General features: G+C 42.2%; 2 protein-coding genes across 2 annotated transcripts in view; one reads left to right on the top strand and one right to left on the bottom strand.

The window, feature by feature from the left end:
• Positions 1 to 333: 333 nt before the first annotated feature.
• Positions 334 to 10,631, bottom strand: LOC144892372 (uncharacterized). Its single transcript, XM_078778725.1, has 2 exons — positions 8,054 to 10,631; positions 334 to 1,852 (listed from the first exon to the last, which is right to left on the bottom strand). Exon 2 carries the CDS (start codon positions 1,439 to 1,441, stop codon positions 1,040 to 1,042), a length of 402 nt encoding a protein of 133 aa, XP_078634851.1. The 5' UTR covers positions 1,442 to 1,852; positions 8,054 to 10,631; the 3' UTR covers positions 334 to 1,039.
• Positions 10,632 to 11,458: 827 nt separating this feature from the next.
• The window catches only part of LOC137427080 (uncharacterized), a 31,838-nt gene continuing 22,221 nt past the window's right edge, over positions 11,459 to 21,075 (top strand). The window contains exon 1 of the mRNA XM_068116229.2: positions 11,459 to 11,790. Within this exon, the coding sequence (XP_067972330.2) occupies positions 11,733 to 11,790 (58 nt within the window). The 5' untranslated portion in view covers positions 11,459 to 11,732. The remainder of the gene's footprint in view (positions 11,791 to 21,075) is intronic.

Below are 21,075 nucleotides of genomic sequence, written 5' to 3'. Positions count from 1 at the left end.
AGGAATGATGGGTGTGGTTTGGGAGGGCGGTAGACAACTGCCATGACTGACTGTGTGTGACAAGAAAGTTTAAAAGCCAGGTGTTCAAATGATGGAGCAGATGAGATGGAGATGAGGCTGGTCTTGATGTCCTGTCGGTGTATTACTGCAATTCCACCACCTCGGCCCTCCGAGCGTGGTTTATTGATGTATGAGTAACCATTGGGTGTAGTGAGGTTGAGTGAGAGGTAGTCCAGATGTTGTTGCCAGGTTTCAGTCAGACAGAGAAAGTCCAGTTTATTGTCCAGAATGACGTCGTTCAGGATGTGGCTTTTATTGTTGATGGACCGGGTATTGAACAGAGTAAGCTTCATATTGCTTTGTATGGTGTGGATGGACTCGGGTGATTTTGCCAGGGCTTGCAGACAGGGGGCGAATTCGTGTATGTTGTTGTGATGACGTAATCGACGGGTGAGAGTGCGCTCAGCTGACCAGAGTGAGGGGATGGAGTGACCTGTCTGGGAGTAAACAAACTTGCGACCGGAGCCTCTATGGATGTATCTGGGTCGTCGTAGGAGTCCGTGGTTTTTGATGACAGAGATGCATGGCGGAGTGGAGTGGTTGTTGAGTTGAAGAAGCCTAACGGCGGAGTACCTCAGTGGCATGCCAGGCAGGAGCGAAGGGGCACAGAGCCCGGAGAGGTCAGCCGGCAGCCGCAGGCTGGCTGACCAAAGCGCCAGGCACAACAGGCTGGTCCAGAGCACGACACGCGAGGAGGGTCGAGGAATGAAGATGAGCAGCCCGAAGACCAATAGAGAGCCGAGGACGTGCAGGCCGAGAGCCGAGGAGCCGAGGAGGCAGCCGGGCAACAGCCAGCGCCAACAGCCAGCGAGTGTCCTGCAGCTCGACGACCGCAGCGGTGGCCAACAGGGAGCCAGCCAGCCGTCCAGGCAACCCACAGGAGAGCAACCCAAGAAAACAAAAGGCAGGACAGGTGCGAGATGCCCGGGAGTGGGCAGGAGGCAGCGGCGGAAGAGCCGGGCAGGTGAAGCCGGGAGGATCAAGCAGAGAGCAGACCCGTCGGCCAAAAAGCCGCCAAGATTACTAGAAAAGCAGATTCCGTACCTTTATCCAGCCGGAGAACGCGCGGCACGTGCACCTTCCGTCGGAGAACAAACAGCGCCAGCGTCCCCATACGCGGCGCACGGGGCGGCGTCCACAATCCACAAATCAAAGTCCACAATCCACAAAGTCCACAATCCACAATCCAATCCACAATCAACAAAAGGCAGGACAGGTGTGAGATGTCAGGTCGGAAAAGTAGAAGAAGTAGACCCTGTACATCTATCCAGTCGGAGAAGCGGCGAACAAGCAGCGCCAGCGTCCTCTCACAGACCGACCGATTATTATGGATTCTTCTTCCTTGGCGATGCAAGGATTGCCACATTGGGGATTGCCACATGCCACATTGGGGATTCGGCACACGGATGTTGAAATCTGGTCGGAAGGTTCGTTGGTAAAATGTAAAAACCAAAGCGAAACTCTGTTTTGTCTCTGTTCACCTTTGCGGATTGGGAGGGGAATTCGGCAAGGTTGTTCCTTACTCTCTTTGTACTCTCTTTGCATTGAGCCCCTTTTGATTCGTTCATGATCTTCTCTTTTGGGCTTCTCAGTGACTCCATCAGAAAAACCCGTTATAATTTCGGCCTATGCTGATGATGTATGTGTTGCTGTTCGCAGCAATAATGACGTTGCTCTGCCATTTGAGTGTCTGCAGTTCTACTCTCAAGCATGTACAACACAAATTGATTGGGGTAAATGTAAAGCAGTTTGGATTGGCGGTACGCCCCCTTCTGGCCTTCCAATTCTCCCTCTACTCCTGGCTCTGGGGGGTTGCTTGTGTACATCTCTCTTCTACGGCCAAACTTTTGATTTTCCTGTTCTATATGTTGAGACCCTTGGAAAAAATCTGGGTAACACTCCCAGATCAAGTACGTTTTTTCTGCACACCCCAATACGTGATTATGACTTGAGGCCAATTAGCCGAAATAGCAAAATTCAGTTTTCATGGAATAATTCAAGAGTAGGCAGCTTTAGATTCAAATGTAACATTTATTTATCATGTTTAGACATAACTAACACATTTTTAGCATGGTTCAATACTATAAACTGTCTTTTTTAGAAAGAAAAACCGTCATTTAGCTTTTTTTTCTCCAAAAATCACTTTCAGTTTGAAAGGCGCTCAAAATCCGATCACCTCTCATACACCCAATTATGTAGATAAAGCAACCAAAATTTGTCAGAAGCTTCCTTATGAAGCCCTTTAATAGGGATAAACATGGGTTTCTTTGTGGCTTATCAGTCTTTCACATTTTATATTTTCAGCATATGGTCCGACCTTGCCGATTTTTACAGCCGTACAAACGTAACTAATATCCATTTTTTGTTTTTCAGGCGTGGACGCTGACGATGGAGTCTGTTACTCTCTCAGGACCGCCCGAAGACAGTTCGTTTGATGCGACTAACTGCATCATCTGCCAGAAAAGCGCGGGGGATAAAACTGTGAGCACAACTAATGGTTGCAAAAGGATACGAGAAGCAAGTTACATCCACAATGATCAAGTTTCCAAACGGCTTAAGCTGGTAAAAGGAGATGGGTTTGTTTATCATGTGACCAATGACTGTTACAAAAAATACACCATGACTTCAGTTCTCAATAGGAAAAGGAAGAGTCTCGCTGTATGCCAAGACCTGTCCCGTTCTGAGCAGGAAGAAGATAGAAGTACTCGTTCTAAGGCCGTCCGACATCCACCGAATACAGAGACGTCCACAACAGCCTTACGTCAAGTGAAGTGTATTATCTGTGACAGTAAATCACACAAACAACAGTACACGAAATATCGCATTAGTGAATCAGGCCGTGCTTCAGCCTTTCTGGCTGCGACAAACTTCTTTCAAGATGATGTGTTCACCCGAACGTGCGACCTTCAAGATGCGCATTCTGTGTTTGGAGCAGATCTGTACTACCACAGGGACTGCATGACTAAATACTTGTATAAGTATGACTCTCGTGATAAAGCTTCCATACCAAAAGTGTCTGAGAAACAGCTTGCTTGGAATAGGTTGTTAAAGAGTTAGAGCAAGGCCTAAAAGAAGGGAGGGGTTATGAACTTAGTGCTATCAGAGACTCTTTGAACAATATTGATGACAAATGTAACTTTCGTAATAGAGATGTAAAAGTTTTCTTGTTGAACACTTTTGGTAATGAGATTGATTTTACATATCCCAGTTCGTTCAAAAAATCAATGATGGTATTCAGTGTTCCAAAGAAAGTGTTAGCTGAGCGCATTCGTTCCCTTGATCCTGTTCAGGTATGCGCTGGTGTGATTAGGAAGGCTCTAGATGAGTATGATTTTGGCCTTGACGATAGCTTTTGTGATGCGCATGATCTAAAGCATTCCTTGAGCGAGATGAATATCCCTGAACCTGTACTACGTTTTTTCAGTCATTTGTACAATTTCAATCCTGACACATATGCAAAAGCAGCCGAAGCTGTCATGACAGAAAGTGATGAACCAGTTGATGAGGATGAAGAAGATGATGATGACTACGATACCGGTAGCAAGCCATCAGGTAACAGCCTCTCCACACAGCGTTGCAGAAAGATACAATCTGTCTTCCAAGTCATGTACTATATCCATCACTGCGGTAGAAAGAGAACTCCAATGCATATTATGAATGCGGAATCAGTTCATGGTCTTGGGCGTGGTGGCAAAATTGTAACTACAGTTCTAAACCACGGAGGACTAGCAATCAGCTACCCGGAGCTGCGTAGGTACCAACATGACCTTGCCACGTTTACAGCACAGCACAACAACGATCGCGTTTCACTGCCGTCACACTTTGATCCTGGGCAATTCACCTCCGGTGCAATTGACAACTGGGACCATGAGGGGGCAAATGTATCTGAACATGACACTGTGACTGTTCTCTACCAAGACAAACCCCCGTCGTCGACCAGTAAACCAAAGATTTCTGACACGCAGGTCACACATGGTCCACAGTCATTCAGTTTAATATTAAAATGCCAGGTACTGTCCGACTTTCACAAGCCTGCACGCCGTGCTGACATCCCAGCAACTTACAAAGTGGCCGAACTGCCTTCCACTTCCTCCGAAGCCGATGCAGCAAAACTGAAGGATATTTATTGGTCCCTCGCACGCTTGAACGTCATGCATGATGAAGTGTCCATCTACCCCGAGTCACAAACAATGCCATCTTGGAGTGCTAGCAACTCTGTTTGGACGGAGGAGGCCATCCCATTAAAGAATCTTGCATTTGTGCCTGTTCTGCCGCATCCAGTTACAGAGTACGCGACAGTTTATACGGCTATGAAGAACTTTATGGACATTGGTTCTCAGCTGACTCAAAATGAGATACCAATGTATTGTGATGAAGGTGTTTATTGCATCGTCCGTGATATACAACTGCTGAGACCAGAGGAATTCAGGACCCTGGTTCCATGCCTGGGAACGTTTCACTTAGTGAAAACTGTTTTGAAATGTATTGGCAAACTCCTGGATGGAAGTGGCGCGGACATCACATGGTTGCAGGCTGGTGTTTTTGGTCCAACTGTCATCGAGAATTCTGTTCTACATGGAGGTCACTACAGCCGCTGTCTTGAGGGTATGCAGCTCCTTGCTGAAGCCTTTGAACGCCTCCAGTACAAAGAATTCTTCTCCGAGAAAGGCATCGACCAATATACACATGAGCTTGCCATCCTGACGAACCTCCAGTCTAGTGTCAAGGAGAAATGCATCACAGATAGTCAGAAGTATATGGTTCAGTTTGCTGATGCATCAAAAACGTTGGTCGAAGATTTGAACAGATTCATCCAAACACGGTCTGATACCAATGAAAACTTCAAGTTCTGGACTCAGTTCTTGCAAATGATGGATATTGTCCGTGATCTGTTGAGAGCTGATCGTGAAGGGATTTGGGAACTGCATCTTGACGCTGTCCAGCGTGCATTGAACCTGTTTGCGGCATTCGATTCGACCAACTACTTGCGATGGTGTTCTCTCTACCTTGAAGACATGCGACGTCTACCTGAGACTGCACCATCAGTTCATGAACAATTTGCCAAAGGCAATTTTTCAATCAGAGAGATACCCGGCCGATTCACCGCTGTTGGAGGAGACCAGAAATTAGAGCAAAGCATTAACCTTTCATCTAAGTGCAGCGATGGAGTCATTGGACATGCAAAGCAAAAACAGTATGTCGCCCAGTGGGACCTAATATACCATGAAATGATGGCAGTGAAGAACCTACATCGGCAATACAGTGATGTGATTGACAGGACACATGAGACTTACAGCCACCACGAATCATCTCAAGCCACAACGAACCGCAAAGAAGGACATATTCAGGAGATGATGAGATTAATTGAAGAGAAGGGGTCCCCTCTGTCTCTAGATGCTTCCAAAACACTACAAAACTTTGTGACAAAAGAGGTTATGTCCGATGATATAAAAACTGACATGCTCAATGCCTTTTCAAAAGGAAAAGAGAAGTACCTGAAATTCAGAAAGGAAAGGTTTGTCACCAAGACTGAACGAATAAGCAGTACCATTCACCGCACAAACTTGAAGACGATGAAAACTCTTCGAAAGAAGCCACAGAAGACTACCAAGACGACAGTGAAGGAGATGAACATCGCTGAGAGAAACATAGAAATAGCTCGGGAGCGTGGCCTCACCACTGATGATCTCTTAAAGTACGATGTTGTTCCCTCCCCAGTGTTGTTTGATGATGCAGGAATGATGACTAAACCAGCAAAGAGCCAGCTACTGAAGGAGTTGGAGACGCACCTAAAACCGGAAGAATTTACATATAGTCATCGGAAAGACGCATCATTTGTAGTTGACATCATGGCCACAATCCGAAAGGTTAATGTTACGAAACTCTCCAAATTCAATGACCTTCTATCAAATTTCATGTCATTTTCGGCCATATATCATCGGTTTGAGCGGACTGACTATGTCTTTGACATGTATTCTGATGACCCATCAGTGAAGGACAGCGAGAGGAAAAGGCGAAGTGACACTCTACCCATCGAATATACTTCAATAGAGCCATCAACACCACTACCTAAGGATATGAACACATTCTGGCCTTCCAACAACAACAAACTTCTCCTTGAAAAACTGATCTACAGCCATGTTCGTTCAAATATTGCAAATACCGGTCAGTACCCAACTGTACTCGGACAGGTGACCAGAGAGAACGAGGATTGGAAATGTATGAAAATGCACAACGGAGATGAGAGCGCACTGGTACACCTTCAATCCACATTTGAAGAGGCGGATCTTCGCATACTCCTTCATGTTTTGGACGCGCTCAAAGAAGGACACAAAATATGTGTTGTCATCTCCAATGATACTGATGTAGTTGTTGCCTTGCTCCACCACATGCCTGTCTTTCTCCAACATGACCTAGAGGAGCTGTGGGTACGAGCTGGAGTTGGAGATAGCACTCGGTATGTGCCCCTTCATACCTTGTTCGAGCGCATCGGATGTCAACTCTGTGCTGTTCTTCCTGCCGTACACAGTCTTACAGGATGTGATATCACTAGCAAAGTTGGGACCAAGAAAGCCGCCTTGAATGCCGAGCCAGAAAAGTTATTGAAGCACTTTGGAGGGTTGCCGACCCTTTCTCAGCCTTTGATCAAGAATGCAGAATCCTACTTGGTCAAAGTACTGAAACCAAAAAGCGATGCGAAGAAATTTTCGAACTTGCGTGCGGAGATCTTCCATCATGTCAAAGGGAGTTCTCATCACAACCTGCCACCAACCAGCCAAGGTCTCCTGCCACATATGAAGCGTAGCTTTTTCAATGCCTACAATATCATGCATGCTTTGGAGCTTCATCAAGATTCTGAAAATGTGATCGCACTTAAGCCAGAGGATTGTGGTTATACGCATGACAAGGAACAGCTGATACCTGAGACAACGTGGAAAACTCTAGAATCACATTGGACAGTTGTCTGTTCATGCACTAAGTGTGCCAGGTCAACATGCCCCTGTAGGACCGCCATAGTCAAATGTGTAATTTTTTGTCTTTGCAAAAAGGCTTCCCCTGATGCCTGCAAGAATCCTGTCGCTTGATAAAGAGTACATGTATTGAAGTTGCACGGGTGGTAAATGGTGGTAATTGACAGCACGCGCTTCCTTGTTATGACAGTTATATTGGGTTTGTGGACATGTTATGATTTTAATTCATGAATCCTTAAGCTATGTAAGTGTAATAGTTTTGCTTAAGCTGAATTTTGAGCGAAATTTAGTCAACATCATTGCCAGGAGGTGTTTGGCGGCCATTTTGAAATTATGCAAATTAGGTATATTCAAAAGGGGTTGATTATGGTTCCAATGAATAGCTTGCTATCAAAAACCCATACATAGACACCAAAATCAGCCGAATATCACACTTACTTCTAAAGTTAGACCAATTTAACCAATTTTGGTTTATACCGCTTTTTGGGGTAGGGGTAACCTTTGTTAACATTTGACCCCACTGTCACTATACAATATAGTGAATCATAAATATGATGCATGGAATTATTAAAGGGCTTCATAAGGAAGCTTCTGACAAATTTTGGTTGCTTTATCTACATAATTGGGTGTATGAGAGGTGATCGGATTTTGAGCGCCTTTCAAACTGAAAGTGATTTTTGGAGAAAAAGAAGCTAAATGACGTGTTTTTTTTCCTAAAAAAGACAGTTTATAGTATTGAACCATGCTAAAAATGTGTTAGTTATGTCTAAACATGATAAATAAATGTTACATTTGAATCTAAAGCTGCCTACTCTTGAATTATTCCATGAAAACTGAATTTTGCTATTTCGGCTAATTGGCCTCAAGTCATAATCACGTATTGGGGTGTGCAGAAAAAACGTACTTGATCTGGGAGTGTTACCCAGATTTTTTCCAAGGGTCTCAACATATAGAACAGGAAAATCAAAAGTTTTGCCGTAGAAGAGAGATGTACACAAGCAACCCCCCAGAGCCTATACTACTCTGAATTTGACATGGGAAAAAGAAGGTGTGAAATACCTTGGTGTTTATCTTGGAACCCCTGGTTTTGTCAAAAGGAATTGGGATGGATTGCTCCACAAAATTAACAATAAATTAAACAGATAGAGAGGAATTTTGTCGGCTTTATCTTTTAGAGGTCGTGCACTGGTTATTACCAACCTGGTGGGCCCTCTCTGATGGCATAACATGCTTGCCCAGCAGCCACCTGCAACGTTGGTGTCGTCGATCCAAAAATGTTTACTTGACTTATTTTGGGATGGCAAACACTGGCTAAAGCCAGAGACTATTTGCCTTCCCCTGGCAGAAGGGGGTAATGGACTTGTGGACATTTTTTGTCGGGTGATGGCCTTCCGCGTCTCTACAACTCGTCGTTTTATATTTCTGGAGGCCTTGTCCTGGAAATCCACGGCAAACCATATATTAAAACTAGATGGTATTCATAGAATACTTACCCTGCGCAGTCAACTTGTTGCGAGCCAACTCTTCTGTTTTTGAACATTTTTTTTCTTTGATCCAATATGGCTGCCAGACCACGTGACAGATGACGTCATAAATTTGTATTCTCTAGTATAATTGTTGCATAGATCACGCTCAATACATTTCAAACTGATCAGACTAAACGTTGTCCCTGTCGAATTATGACGTCATAATTATGGCACCAATGACGTCATCATTAACAACACCTATTCCCCATATGGAGTTCTTGGCAATGAGCCATGTTTTAATTTTTCCATGCAGCGGTTTTGGAGATATAGAGGTGCAACATTTTTCGGTTTTTCCAAGATGGCGCCTGTACCACATGACATATGACGTTATAATTATCATTAAAAATTATACAGGAGGAGCCGCACATATTCTGAAAATTTCGTGTTGATCGGACTAACAGTTGCAGAGGAAATCTTTTTTTCATACTGATCAGATGAAGCATTGTACTTGTCGAATTAAGACGTCATAATGGAGGCACCTATGACATCATCATAAACATATCTTATTCCCCATGCACTTGATTATTCCCCATGCACTTGATTATTATCTTATTCCCCAGATACTTGATAATGAGCCATGTTTCAATTTTTTCCATTAAGCGGTTTGGGAGATATAGAGGTGTAACGGTTTTCCAAGATGGCGTCCATACCACATGACCTATGACGTCATAATTATCAGTAAAAAAAATATGCAGGCAGAGGCGCTCCTACGGTAAAATTCCATGTCAATCGGACCAATGGTTGCCGAGGAAATGAATTTTTAAAATGCACACACAGCACACGTACGCACCTGAATGCTTAACCCTGCTCTTCGCTTCACGAGCGCCGGGTAACTAGCTGGCATGCTAGGCTACAATCGTGAACTCTTTTTCATGGAGCTGCAACCTGTCGATGCTTCGCTGCTCCCTGACTTTTACCAAGATGTTCTGCACGTCTGGCAGATCATTTCAATAGCTCGGCAAATGGAAACGTACAACAGCGAAAGGTTCCTCCGAGAATCCCTATTCTACAATGCTCTTTTTCCTGATATTCCTTGCTCACGTACCTTTGTGCAACGTTTTTTGAGTGCTGGTGTGAGCACGTCTCGGGACCTTCATGATTGCAAGAGGAACAGGTTCTCCGCAGGACATCTTCAAGTGAGAACTGGTATCAGATCTTTGAGGAGCTTAGCTCCGGTCCTACAGGAAATCCTGCGTGTTTTTAGGCACTTGGGCCTGAGCTTAACTGCCAATATTGGTGACCACCATACACCACCACAGATCTGTGCTAGCAATAACCTGCCGGCTGATAGCTGATTTAAAATTTTAACCTGAACAGTCATGCTTTTTCCTCCACCTCGATGTTTCAGGCAGTGGTGTAGTCTACGTGATACACAGGTATACGCCGTATACCCACTAGGAAAGGTCCAGGATTTCCGTATACCCACTTAAAAATGCGCGAGGATACTTAACAACATAGTTTCGTGACAGAACTTTCACACTTTCATTCATAAAATGTGCTATATAAATAACTTTCATTCATAAAATGCACTATATGAATAAAATTTGATTTGATTTGATAAAATTCACCCCGTCTGTGTTAAGAAGCACTGACTAATGGCATTGGGGCTTCCGTGACATCAATGGTCCCCTTGTAGGACTTTTTGAGCCAAGGAAGTACGTCACAACATGGTTGAGAAGCCATCGCTCTGCCACGCAAGCAAGGAGGCAATGCACACCTCAGATGCCCGAGTACAACTACAAACATATTTGGAAAGCTTTGTAGACTACCAGGCTACCCACCCTCCCCTTCTTACCCCACCCCAAGCACACTGCCAGCAAACCATGTGGAACAGGAGCTGGGCTGTCTGTTAGTGTTACATCCCTTTTCCAGGGCTTGTGGACTAACACAGTGAACCCAGTATGGATACTTTGATGATGTTAAGTGCCTTTTCAACCTTTATTTGTTAACACATTCACATAACATCTAAGCTAAATAGCTCTTAACTAGCTGAGTCTTGTTGCTAAAAAATTGAAAATAAATTGATGTTGATAACACATAACCAGTCTTTCAGAATGCTCTCAATTACGTGTAGATGCATACTGTATGCATTAGTGAGTGTGGTGGTGCTTATGGGGTGTCGCTTCAAGACGGGTGTCGCTCCAGGGCGCGTCGCTCTGGGACGGGTGACTATGAGGCTGGAAGGGGAAAATCACAGTATACCCGCTACAAAAAACTAGACTACACCACTGCTTTCAGGCCATTATTGTGTGGCCTTTATAAGTGAAGAGTTGTTCTGCACGAATATAACATTTCCCTCCAACGCAACATCCCCATTTTTAGTCAATGTTCTTCCTGAAAGTCTCCCATCTCATAAAGCCATCTGCTATTTCCTCCATTTGTTGTGAAACCAAAGGACATCCAATGGAATGTCGAGAAAAAGCAGACACTACATGAAGAAAGGGCCATTTTGGCCGGTCACTCCCCGGCCTCACATTTTGATCTGCGGGGGGTCGGAGGACTTTTGTATAACGCAGGTCAAGGTCGATGCAAAAGACAGAAGATTAACTTAATCAGGCAAAGAAAGCCACAAGTACATTGGAGGTCAGAATACAGCGGTAGAGAAACCGGTACCGAGCTGGTAGTCCCCATAATGAAAGATCGTGATACTGTGTGGTTTTCTAATGAAAGATGGCAGCGCTCTGTAGTCCTCCTAATACAGGAAAATGTCAGCACCAGAAAGGCATTGAAACAAAGTTTCTGCAAATATCCATGTTTTCAAAACACAAACTTAAGAGAATAGAGAAAAGCAGAAGTGTGCGGTTCGTGCGGCACATATTGCGTCAACCAGACGGTTAAAATGTCACTGAAGTCCTTACCCTTGTGTGTGGTAATACTGCGCAGATCTGTTACAAAACCTTCAGAGAAAAAAATGTAAAAAACGTCAAAATGTGGAACTGGGAAAATAACTTATACGGGGTGTGTTCTCCAATACGAGATTATATGGGGAAGAGGAAGCGATATTGTGTTTGACATGACTGGGGGAGAGATCACCTGATGATACTTGGGGAGGTAGATACAAGTATTGGTAGATTGATTGGAGTCCTCAGTGTTGAGGTATAGATCTCTCACAACTCGTCGTCCTCAATTGATAACCTGCACCGCATTGACTTGGAGATCCTCGCTCCGATGAGACATGTTTGCCTTCTTTCTCTACGTTTCATTCCTGATGTTATGCGGGTTCTACTGCACAGGTAAGTTGTTTAGTGCTCGCTCTATGTCAATCTTCCCAACACCTATGCTAATAGTGTTTGTGAGTTCTATGTCTGCCGTCCTTGTCGGAATTTTTTAATACAGGAAAATCCTTTTCATAAACAAATAATTATTTCTCATTATGACCATGAAGCAGTTACTTTACCTGTGTATTCACCTGCCCTCCATAAAGAGGTGAAGCACTATCTACATATTATGGACAGAAACATTATTCGTCTTCCATCTGATATCTTTATTTATCTCTCAGGACTTTTTATAACGTTAGATGTTTATTTAAGTTAAAATGTAACTTTGGGCTCACGTGTATCGGTAATGTGTCATCATCATCTCTTGTCATCCCCAGTTCTCTCCCATGATGTTTATCGCCCCATTAACCTTTCCTAAGTCTAAAAAGGGTTCTGTCTTCAATCTCTTTCCACACTTTCTTCAATCTCTTTTTTCCCTCCAGGTCTTCAAGCCACCTGTTTACCACCATCGCATATCATCCTCCATCCAAAACCATGATGTTTTATTTACATCCGTTGACCCACTCCATCTCCTCCCCACCCTCCATCTTTGCTTCTGTATCCATCTTGTCCACCCCTTGCGTTGTCCGCTACCCCTCATCATAACCCACATCGCTTGTTTGTCCATCTCTGTCTATTTTATCCCTCAGCCCTGCTGTTGGCATTTCCCCCTTCTCCTGCGGTTCATTTTGTTATATTGTGTGTCCTGATCCGTTCTGTGTTCTAGCTCTTCCACAAGCCTTGACTCCGTATACAAACATAGGGGCAATACCCCTGGCGCTCACCTGGTAGAATAAACGGTATATTGTACTGACTAAGGGTATTTTAAACCAATTTAAATGGTTGGTATAAGACAGGTCAGCATGTAGAATCATATGAACATAATCATGAGACTTTAAACAAACAAAAAAAGACCTATTTTGGGGGGTATACATCCTCCGACCCCAATTTTTCTAATGCCTTGAACAAACATTGGTACATCACGGGTGATGAACGTTGTGATTTCGGAGAAGAAAGCAAATGCCTATTTTGGGGGGCAACCTCCTCCCCCCACCCGTAGACGCCCAAAGGGGCAAAAATTTTTTTGCCGTGAACAAACTTTGGTATGTCAAGGGTGGTGAAGGTTGTGGTCAAATTTCATCGAAATAGTGTGTGTAGTTTCAGAGGAAAAAGCTCATTCCTATTTTAGGGGGTCAAACCTGGATCCAATTTGACCCCCGGTAGACCCACTTAGTCCCTGATTATTATTTTTTATTGCCGTGAACAAACTTTAGTCACAACACAACAAATATAATTTGTGCAAAATTTGGTCACAATCCCTTCAGCGGTTTCGGAGAAGAAGTTGCAAGTCTTTCGGACGGACTGATGGACGGACGACATGCCATCGCATAAGTTCCCCTGAACTCCTTTCCAGGTGAGCTAAAAATAAACTCAACCATTGTACTTGCTAGTTTCAATGATTCAGTGTCCCCTCGCTCCTGTAAAGAAGAAACGTTGCGGTCTGTAAAAGACACCCGAAAAGTAATGTCAGCTGCGACACTGCCACCCAGGTACCAGTTAGTCTGCATGGGCTTTAGAAACCCTTTTAGACCAGGGGCTGAAGGTCACAAAAGTACCTAGTTTACTTCTGTGACCCACCTCTTGTATTGACCTGAATTTTTTCCCAAATATAGTTAGAAAATCACTGAGAGAATTCATCACTCATTAGTGCAAAAAGTTGCACATAAATTGGTTATGCGGATTAGGAAAAAAAAAAAAAATTGAGCCAATTCTGCATTTGCAAACTTTTTCATCTTCAGTTTATCAATAAGATTCATAGAGGTTCCACACACACACACACACACACACACACACACACACACACACACACACACACACACACACATATACCATAATTATAAAAAGAAAAGAATAAGTAAACAAGAAGACGTCATGCGTAGCACGATACTTGCAAAATCCGCCCTCCCCCACCTCCCCAAAAGTTTACCATTAAAAAAAAAAAAAAAGAATTATGTTTTTTACCATTAAAATTTTTTTTTTTTACCATTGATACAGCAAATTGTCCAATTCATGAAGATTTAAATTTACAATCTTGATCAAAGCTCGGGTCAACAGGATGAAAAGTGACGATTTTTCAGATGAAAAATGAGGATTTTAGAAATTTGGCCCATGTTGACCTTTTGGCCTATGTTGACCTTTTGGCCTGTCTTCACCTAAAATATAATTCGTGGTTGAATTCAGTGACCAGATATGCAAGTCCTCTTCAAATTTCACGTCAATCAGATGAAAATTGAGGATTTTAGAAATTTGGCCTATGTTGACCTTTTGGCCTATGTTCACCTAAAATATAATTAGTGGTTGAATTCAGTGAACAGATATGCAAGTCCTTTTCAAATTTCAAGTCAATTGGATGAAAATTGAGGATTTTAGAAATTTGGCCTATGTTGACCTTTTGGCCTAAGGTGACCTCAAGAATACTTGGTAGTTGAATTCAGTGACGAGATATGCAAGTCCTCTTCAAATTTCAAGTCAATTGGATGAAAATTGAGGATTTTAGAAATTTGGCCTATGTTGACCATTTGGCCTATGTTGACCTCAAAAATACTTGGTGGTTGAATTCAGTGACCAGATATGCAAGTCCTCTTCAAATTTCAAGTCAATCGGATGAAAATTGGGGATTTTAGAAATTTAGCAAATTTGGTGACCTTTGGCCTATGTTGACCTTTTGACCTATTGACCCCAAAAACAATAGGCTTCTGGCTTTTGACCAACTCTACCATTTGGGGAAGTTTGGTGAAGATCGGTTGAAAATTGTGACCTGTAGGCCGGTGACAAACAAACAAACAAACAGATAAACAGACAAACAGACAAACAGACAAACAGACAAACAGACAAACAGACAGAACCATAAACACAACCGACCAATATACTTGAAAAATCTTCGATTTTGCAAGTAATAAACTGACAATGTAAATATTTGAGATTAATTTATTTAGCCGTGTCATTCCAATGTTGATCTAGCTTATAAGAGTGCAGTTTTGATATGACTGAAGATGGTCATTCTAATTCTTGCATTCAATAATTATCAAACAATCAATGAAATAATTCATTTTTGGACCAAAATGAAATTCGAAACATAATAAATTTGCTCCCAAATGTTCACGTGGGCTGTCTACATGTAATGATACAATACGATGGATTTCCTGGTATCGCTGCAGCACTGAGTGCAGCATCGATGTACTGTACTTGCATGCATGTACAGTATTACAATATTGTCAAATCAGGTCTGGCCAACTTCGCAAATGACCTTGCTATCACTTTAAAAGTCTACAAATCTTTTTACGTATCTTCAACAATGATAAAGTAACCAAAAACGACGTCGTGTGGAGAAATACTTGCAAAATCGAACCCTCCACCACTCCCCAAAAGCTGTCATGTATACATCAAATTGTGTCCATTTCATTAAGATTAAAATTGATGACCTTAATCAAAGCTTAGGTCAACCAGATGAAGATTGATTAATTTTCAGATGAAAATTGAAGATTTTAGAATTTTGATTTTGAGTTGACCTTTGACCTTTTGACCTCAAAAATAGTTTGTTTCCCAATTCAATGAGGCACGATGCAATTACTGTTGTATTTTCAAGTCAATCAGATGAAAATTGATGATTTTTCAGATGAAAATTGATGATTTTAAAAGTTTGACTTTGAGTTGACCTTTGACCTTTTGACCTCAAAAATAGTTGGTTTCCCAATTCAATGAGGCACGATGCAATTACTGTTGTATTTTCAAGTCAATCAGATGAAAATTGACGATTTTTCAGATGAAAATTGATGATTTTAAAAGTTTGACTTTGAGTTGACCTTTGACCTTTTGACCTCAAAAATAGTTGGTTTCCCAATTCAATGAGGCACGATGCAATTACTGTTGTATTTTCAAGTCAATCAGATGAAAATTGATGATTTTTCAGATGAAAATTGATGATTTTAAAAGTTTGACTTTGAGTTGACCTTTGACCGTTTGACCTCAAAAATAGTTTGTTTCCCAATTCAATGAGGCACGATGCAATTACTGTTGTATTTTCAAGTCAATCAGACGAAAAATTGACGATTTTTCAGATGAAAATTGATCATTTTAAAAGTTTGACTGAGTTGACCTTTGACCTTTTGACCTCAAAAATAGTTGGTTTCCCAATTCATTGTTGCAATATGCAAATTATATTCAACTTTCAAATCAATTGGATGAAAAATTACCATTTTAGAAATTTGACCTCAAGAAGATGTTGTGACTACCTTCACAACTTGGTAAGGGTTCATGACGATCAGTTTAGAATTGTGACCTGTGATGAAGACAGACAGATGACAGGATGATTGAGAGACAGGCAGACAAAGTTCAACGTCACATAAAATCATGAATTTTCATCCAATTGACCTGAAATTTCAATTTACCATTTGAGTTTTGTCATCAAATTTTCAACAAAGCATTATTATGACAATATGGAGAAAGCAAATTAATAATTTCATCAAAAGGTCAAAAATTTAAAGGTCAGCATCACCTAAAATTATCAATTTTCATCTGATTGACCTGAAATTTAAATTTACCATTTGAGTTTTGACCAAATCTTTGACAAAGCTTTATTATAAGAATATGAAGAAAGCAAATTCATAATTTGGTCAAAAGGTCAAAGGTCACGGTTCCCTAAATCGGCCATTTTTATCCAATTGACCTGCAATTTTAAGAATTTGCATATCGGGTCACCAATTTCACCAGAAGAGGGTTGCTCTCAGATATTGCGCATCCTGCAGGAATATTTGGGGGACAGAGCACTGACAGAGCTGAGGGAGCAAGGCGGGAGAGACAGAAAGACCACCAACCTGCCTGCGGTGAGAGAGTGAAAGGCCCTCAGAATCAGCTTCATCACTGGAGATACGAATGATTCCAAAAGCCTTGGTTTCAATCGTGTGAAGCCGACCTAGGTGTGAGGCAGGTGCACCAGCCCAGAGGGGAGAGCAGCATTCCATCAAGCTGTGGATGAAAGCCTTGTATGTGGTGAGGAGCTCAGAAGTGCCAAGAAAGGACTTCGCATGAAGTGTCGATATCAGAACAGTGACAATCAGGACATGACTGTTGAGTTTGCCGATACGCCATTCGATCTGAATGGTTTTCACACAACTTGTCAGAGATTTATAATATTGATAAAGTGTGTATAGACGACAGTCAAAAGAGGTGTAGCCTTGCGACTGAAGGTGTTTCTGAGATAAGTGCAAAAAGTCCTTTGGCTTATGCCCAAGAGGCCCCTGCAGAGAAACTGCGGTATATGTCATCAATTACATCAACGGCAACAACCAATGCTCTTCCCAAGTTGTGTATAATTTGTGGAAAAGAAGATCTGTACCTGAAGCGTGGGCAAGGAGTGTCACGGAGGGATAGTCTTGTCCAAACTCGAACAATCAATGCAGGTATGTATTTTTAGTGATTCTACTCTCAGCCTGGAGATGATAAGCAAATATTCGTTTTGATAAGTTGGAAAGTAACACTTGACAAAATATTATTTCTAAGCATGGAGGTTGCAGTCCCTTTAAGAGATGTTTTGTGTTGTTATTGTTGTTGTTGTTAGTTGTTGGGTTTTTTAGGGGGGTTCTTAGTGAAGGAGAGACATGTTGTTTGTATTTTTTAGGGACGAGGGGAAATAAATTTTGCCGAAGAATCAGAAGTAACAATACTTGGAATGAAAGGAATGAAAACGAGGCAAAAAAAAACGGAGAGGAAGCACACTTGACTATCACCAGTAGGCCGGACTTAACTTCAGACACTGAATAAACGATTCAAAACAGCAGGATACCGTTTGGGACAGAAAAGTGACAAAAAATACAAACAGCAAAACAGGAATAAAAATAAAACAACATAACAGGACTTGGCTTTGATGAAGTGGTAGGAGAAAAAGCTGATCAGTCGTCCACGTGCGCCGAACCCCGAACCAGAAGTCGTTTGGGAAAAAAGAATTGTTGGAAAAAAAGTTTGTTGTTTGTTGGAAAAGGTGAGGGAAGAGAGATGGGAAAAATATACTACATATACATATTTTGGGGGGGGGGGGGGGGTGGGGGACTTTGACAGGCCCCTCCCTTTTGGGGGGTGGTGGGGGAAGGGGAAGGAGTCAAAATTTATCCGTGCAAAGAGTGCTTTGACCTCAGTGTTTCCCAGGTAAAAAAGGAAATTGTAATACCCTCTGCCACCTTCACCAGGTGGCGCGACTCGGTACACATTTACATCGAGAATTTACGCCCCTCTCCCGGTCTCCCACAACCCCGCATGAGGCCACAGCCACATCGCCTATGTTACCCCCCAGACAAAGTTGTATTTGTACTTGTACCCTGAGTAAAGTATATCAGTGTTTATAGCTGGTGTACCCGGCGTTGCTCAAGAGAAAAAAGAAACATTAACATCTATCTATAATTCCAGTAATCTCTGTGTGTTTGTTTGTACGTTTGTCTGTGACCGCTGTTTCTCGACAACCACGGGTCCGATATACTTTAAACTTGCCAGGTATATTGCTGGGGACCCGAGGATGTGCCTTTTCAAGGTTTCATATTAATCGGACAATTACTTACCGAGCTATGTCCAAAAAACGATTCAACCAATCAGAGAGCAGCGAGCTATCGCGTGTGCCGAACGTGGCGGACACACTCTGCCTCGGATGGCACATTTGAGAGCGTATTCATTTATTTCACGTTTGCAAACTATGTTGCCGCTATGTTGGCGTTAAACTATGTTTTAAAACTAATAAAAACCATTTCATCTAAATAGAGGGGGGGGGGGGGGGGGGGGATTGTCACTGTACTCGCAAGCCGTTCGCCGTTCGCTTTGGCGTTGCGAATGGACCAACACATTTCATGAACCAAACCATTTCATGTAAAGCGTTCGCCGTTCGCTTTGGCGTTGCGAATGGACCAAAACATTTCATGAACCAAACCATTTCATGTAAATAGAGGGGGGGATATAATTTTAGATATAGATATAGTACGGGCATGCCCTAGTATTTGAAATGAGGACAAATATAATGGAAAAGTAATTACATCCAAATGAGAATCCATCACAAATGTCAAATCATCATTTCACCTTTTCGTTGAATATACAGTCACGTGAAAAAGTAAGTACACCCCATGTAATGTTTTGACTTTTTCAACATATTTCAACATACAGCTATTTGATCTTCATTTCAACAATATTGATAGATAAAGGTGATATAATACAACAAATATCATGAAACATTTACATTTTGTAGTCCATTGTATAATTTAAACAACATAAATGCAAATTTCGCATGTGGAAAAAGTAAGTGCACCCCGACATTTATCACTACTTCAAATACCTAAAATTAGAATCAGGTGCACCAGCTCAGGTGCAAATGCTTAGAACATCGTTAGAGAGGATCTTGGAGGAACCTGTCTTATTTGAACCTCAGACATTCAGTTGGGTTTGCTCTTTGTTGTTGAAGTGTGCGGCATCACCATGCCTAGATCAAAAGAGCTCTCTGAGGCCTTCAGAAAGAAGGTTATAGATGCCTACGAGTCTGGGAAGGGATTTAAAAAGATCTCCAAACAATTTGAAATCAATCATTCAACTGTCCGGAAGATCATCTACAAGTGGAGAAGATTCAAAACAACTGCCAACTTGTTCAGGCCAGACCGCCCCAGCAAGTTCAGCCCGAGAGCAGACCTCAAGATGCTGAAAGAAGTCTCTAAGAACCCCAGAATGTCATCACGGGACCTACAGGTAGCTCTTGCCACTGTTGATGTCAAAGTGCACGAGTCTACCATTAGAAAGAGGCTGCACAAATTTGATCTACATGGGAGGTGTGCCAGGAGGAAACCTTTGCTGTCCAGAAAGAACATCAGGGCAAGACTAAAGTTTGCCAATGAACACCTAGGCAAAGACCAGCACTTCTGGAACAATGTGCTCTGGACAGATGAGTCAAAGGTAGAGCTATTTGGCCACAGTACCAGAAGACATGTTTGGCGAAAACCAAAGACAGCATTTGACCACAAGAACCTGATACCAACTGTAAAGCATGGTGGTGGAAATATTATGGTTTGCGGCAGCTTTGCTGCATCAGGGCCTGGGCAGCTCACCACCATAGATCCACTATGAATTCTTCATTGTGCCAGAGGGTGCTTGAGGATAATGTGAGGCCATCTGTCGGAAGGTTGAAGCTCAACCGAAGGTGGACCTTGCAACATGACAATGACCCTAAACATACCAGTAAATCCACCAAGGAATGGCTGAAAAGAAAGAAATGGAGGGTTCTGGAATGGCCAAATCAAAGCCTGGATCTAAATCCCATCGAGATGTTGTGGGGGATTTGAAACGAGCTGTGCATGCAAGAAACCCCTCAAACATCGCACAGCTGAAATAATTCTGCATGGAGAAGTGGGCAAAAATTTCTCCCAGTCGATGTCAGAGACTGGTAGACAGTTATAAGAAACGCCTACTTGAGGTCGTTTCTGCCAAAGGGAGCAATACCACCTATTGGAGCCAAGGGTGTACTTACTTTTTCCACATGCGAAATTTGCATTTATGTTTATTTAAATTATACAATGGACTACAAAATGTAAATGTTTCATGATATTTGTTATATTATATCACCTTTATCTATCAATATTGTTGAAATGAAGATCAAATAGCTGTATGTTGAAATATGTTGAAAAAGTCAAAACCTTACATGGGGTGTACTTACTTTTTCACGTGACTGTATGCTGCTGAATGTGCAGTTCATCACGTTACTGATTTAAATATGATGACGTTCAGGAAGAGGAAGAAGCCTTACCACCAACTTTGACCACTTCCGTTAGTGTTTTTTATTATTCGTGTTCAAATGTCTGGTAATTGTTTTGTATTTATTTATGCGAATGTGTACTTGTATATAACTGTCATTAATCAAAAAGGCTTCAGCACTGTAGTGCGATTTTATTTTTATTTTATTTTTTAATCCCCAAAAAACCAAACGTTTTTTTTTTTTACAAGTGTTTTTTTTTTGTGGGGTAGAGGTGGGGGGGCTAAAACACTCCCAGGCACTCATTGATGAACCTCTGAAAGTTTGACAAAAAACCGTTCTGCCATCTCTGAGAAAAATGGCGACACAGACAGACAGACACATCTCTTATATAATTTACTAGCTGAATGCACCCGTGTTGCCCGTGTTCTTTTTGAATGAATTTAATCTTCTGCACATAGGTCTGACGCGAGCCCAGTATCAGTTAGTGC

This window comes from Myxine glutinosa, chromosome 5, assembly GCF_964187855.1.
Source record: "Myxine glutinosa chromosome 5, kmMyxGlut1.1, whole genome shotgun sequence".
Classification (NCBI taxonomy): domain Eukaryota; kingdom Metazoa; phylum Chordata; class Myxini; order Myxiniformes; family Myxinidae; genus Myxine; species Myxine glutinosa.
The sequence above is the reverse complement of the archived record's forward strand: the minus strand, read 5'-3'. Positions and strand labels throughout refer to the sequence as shown.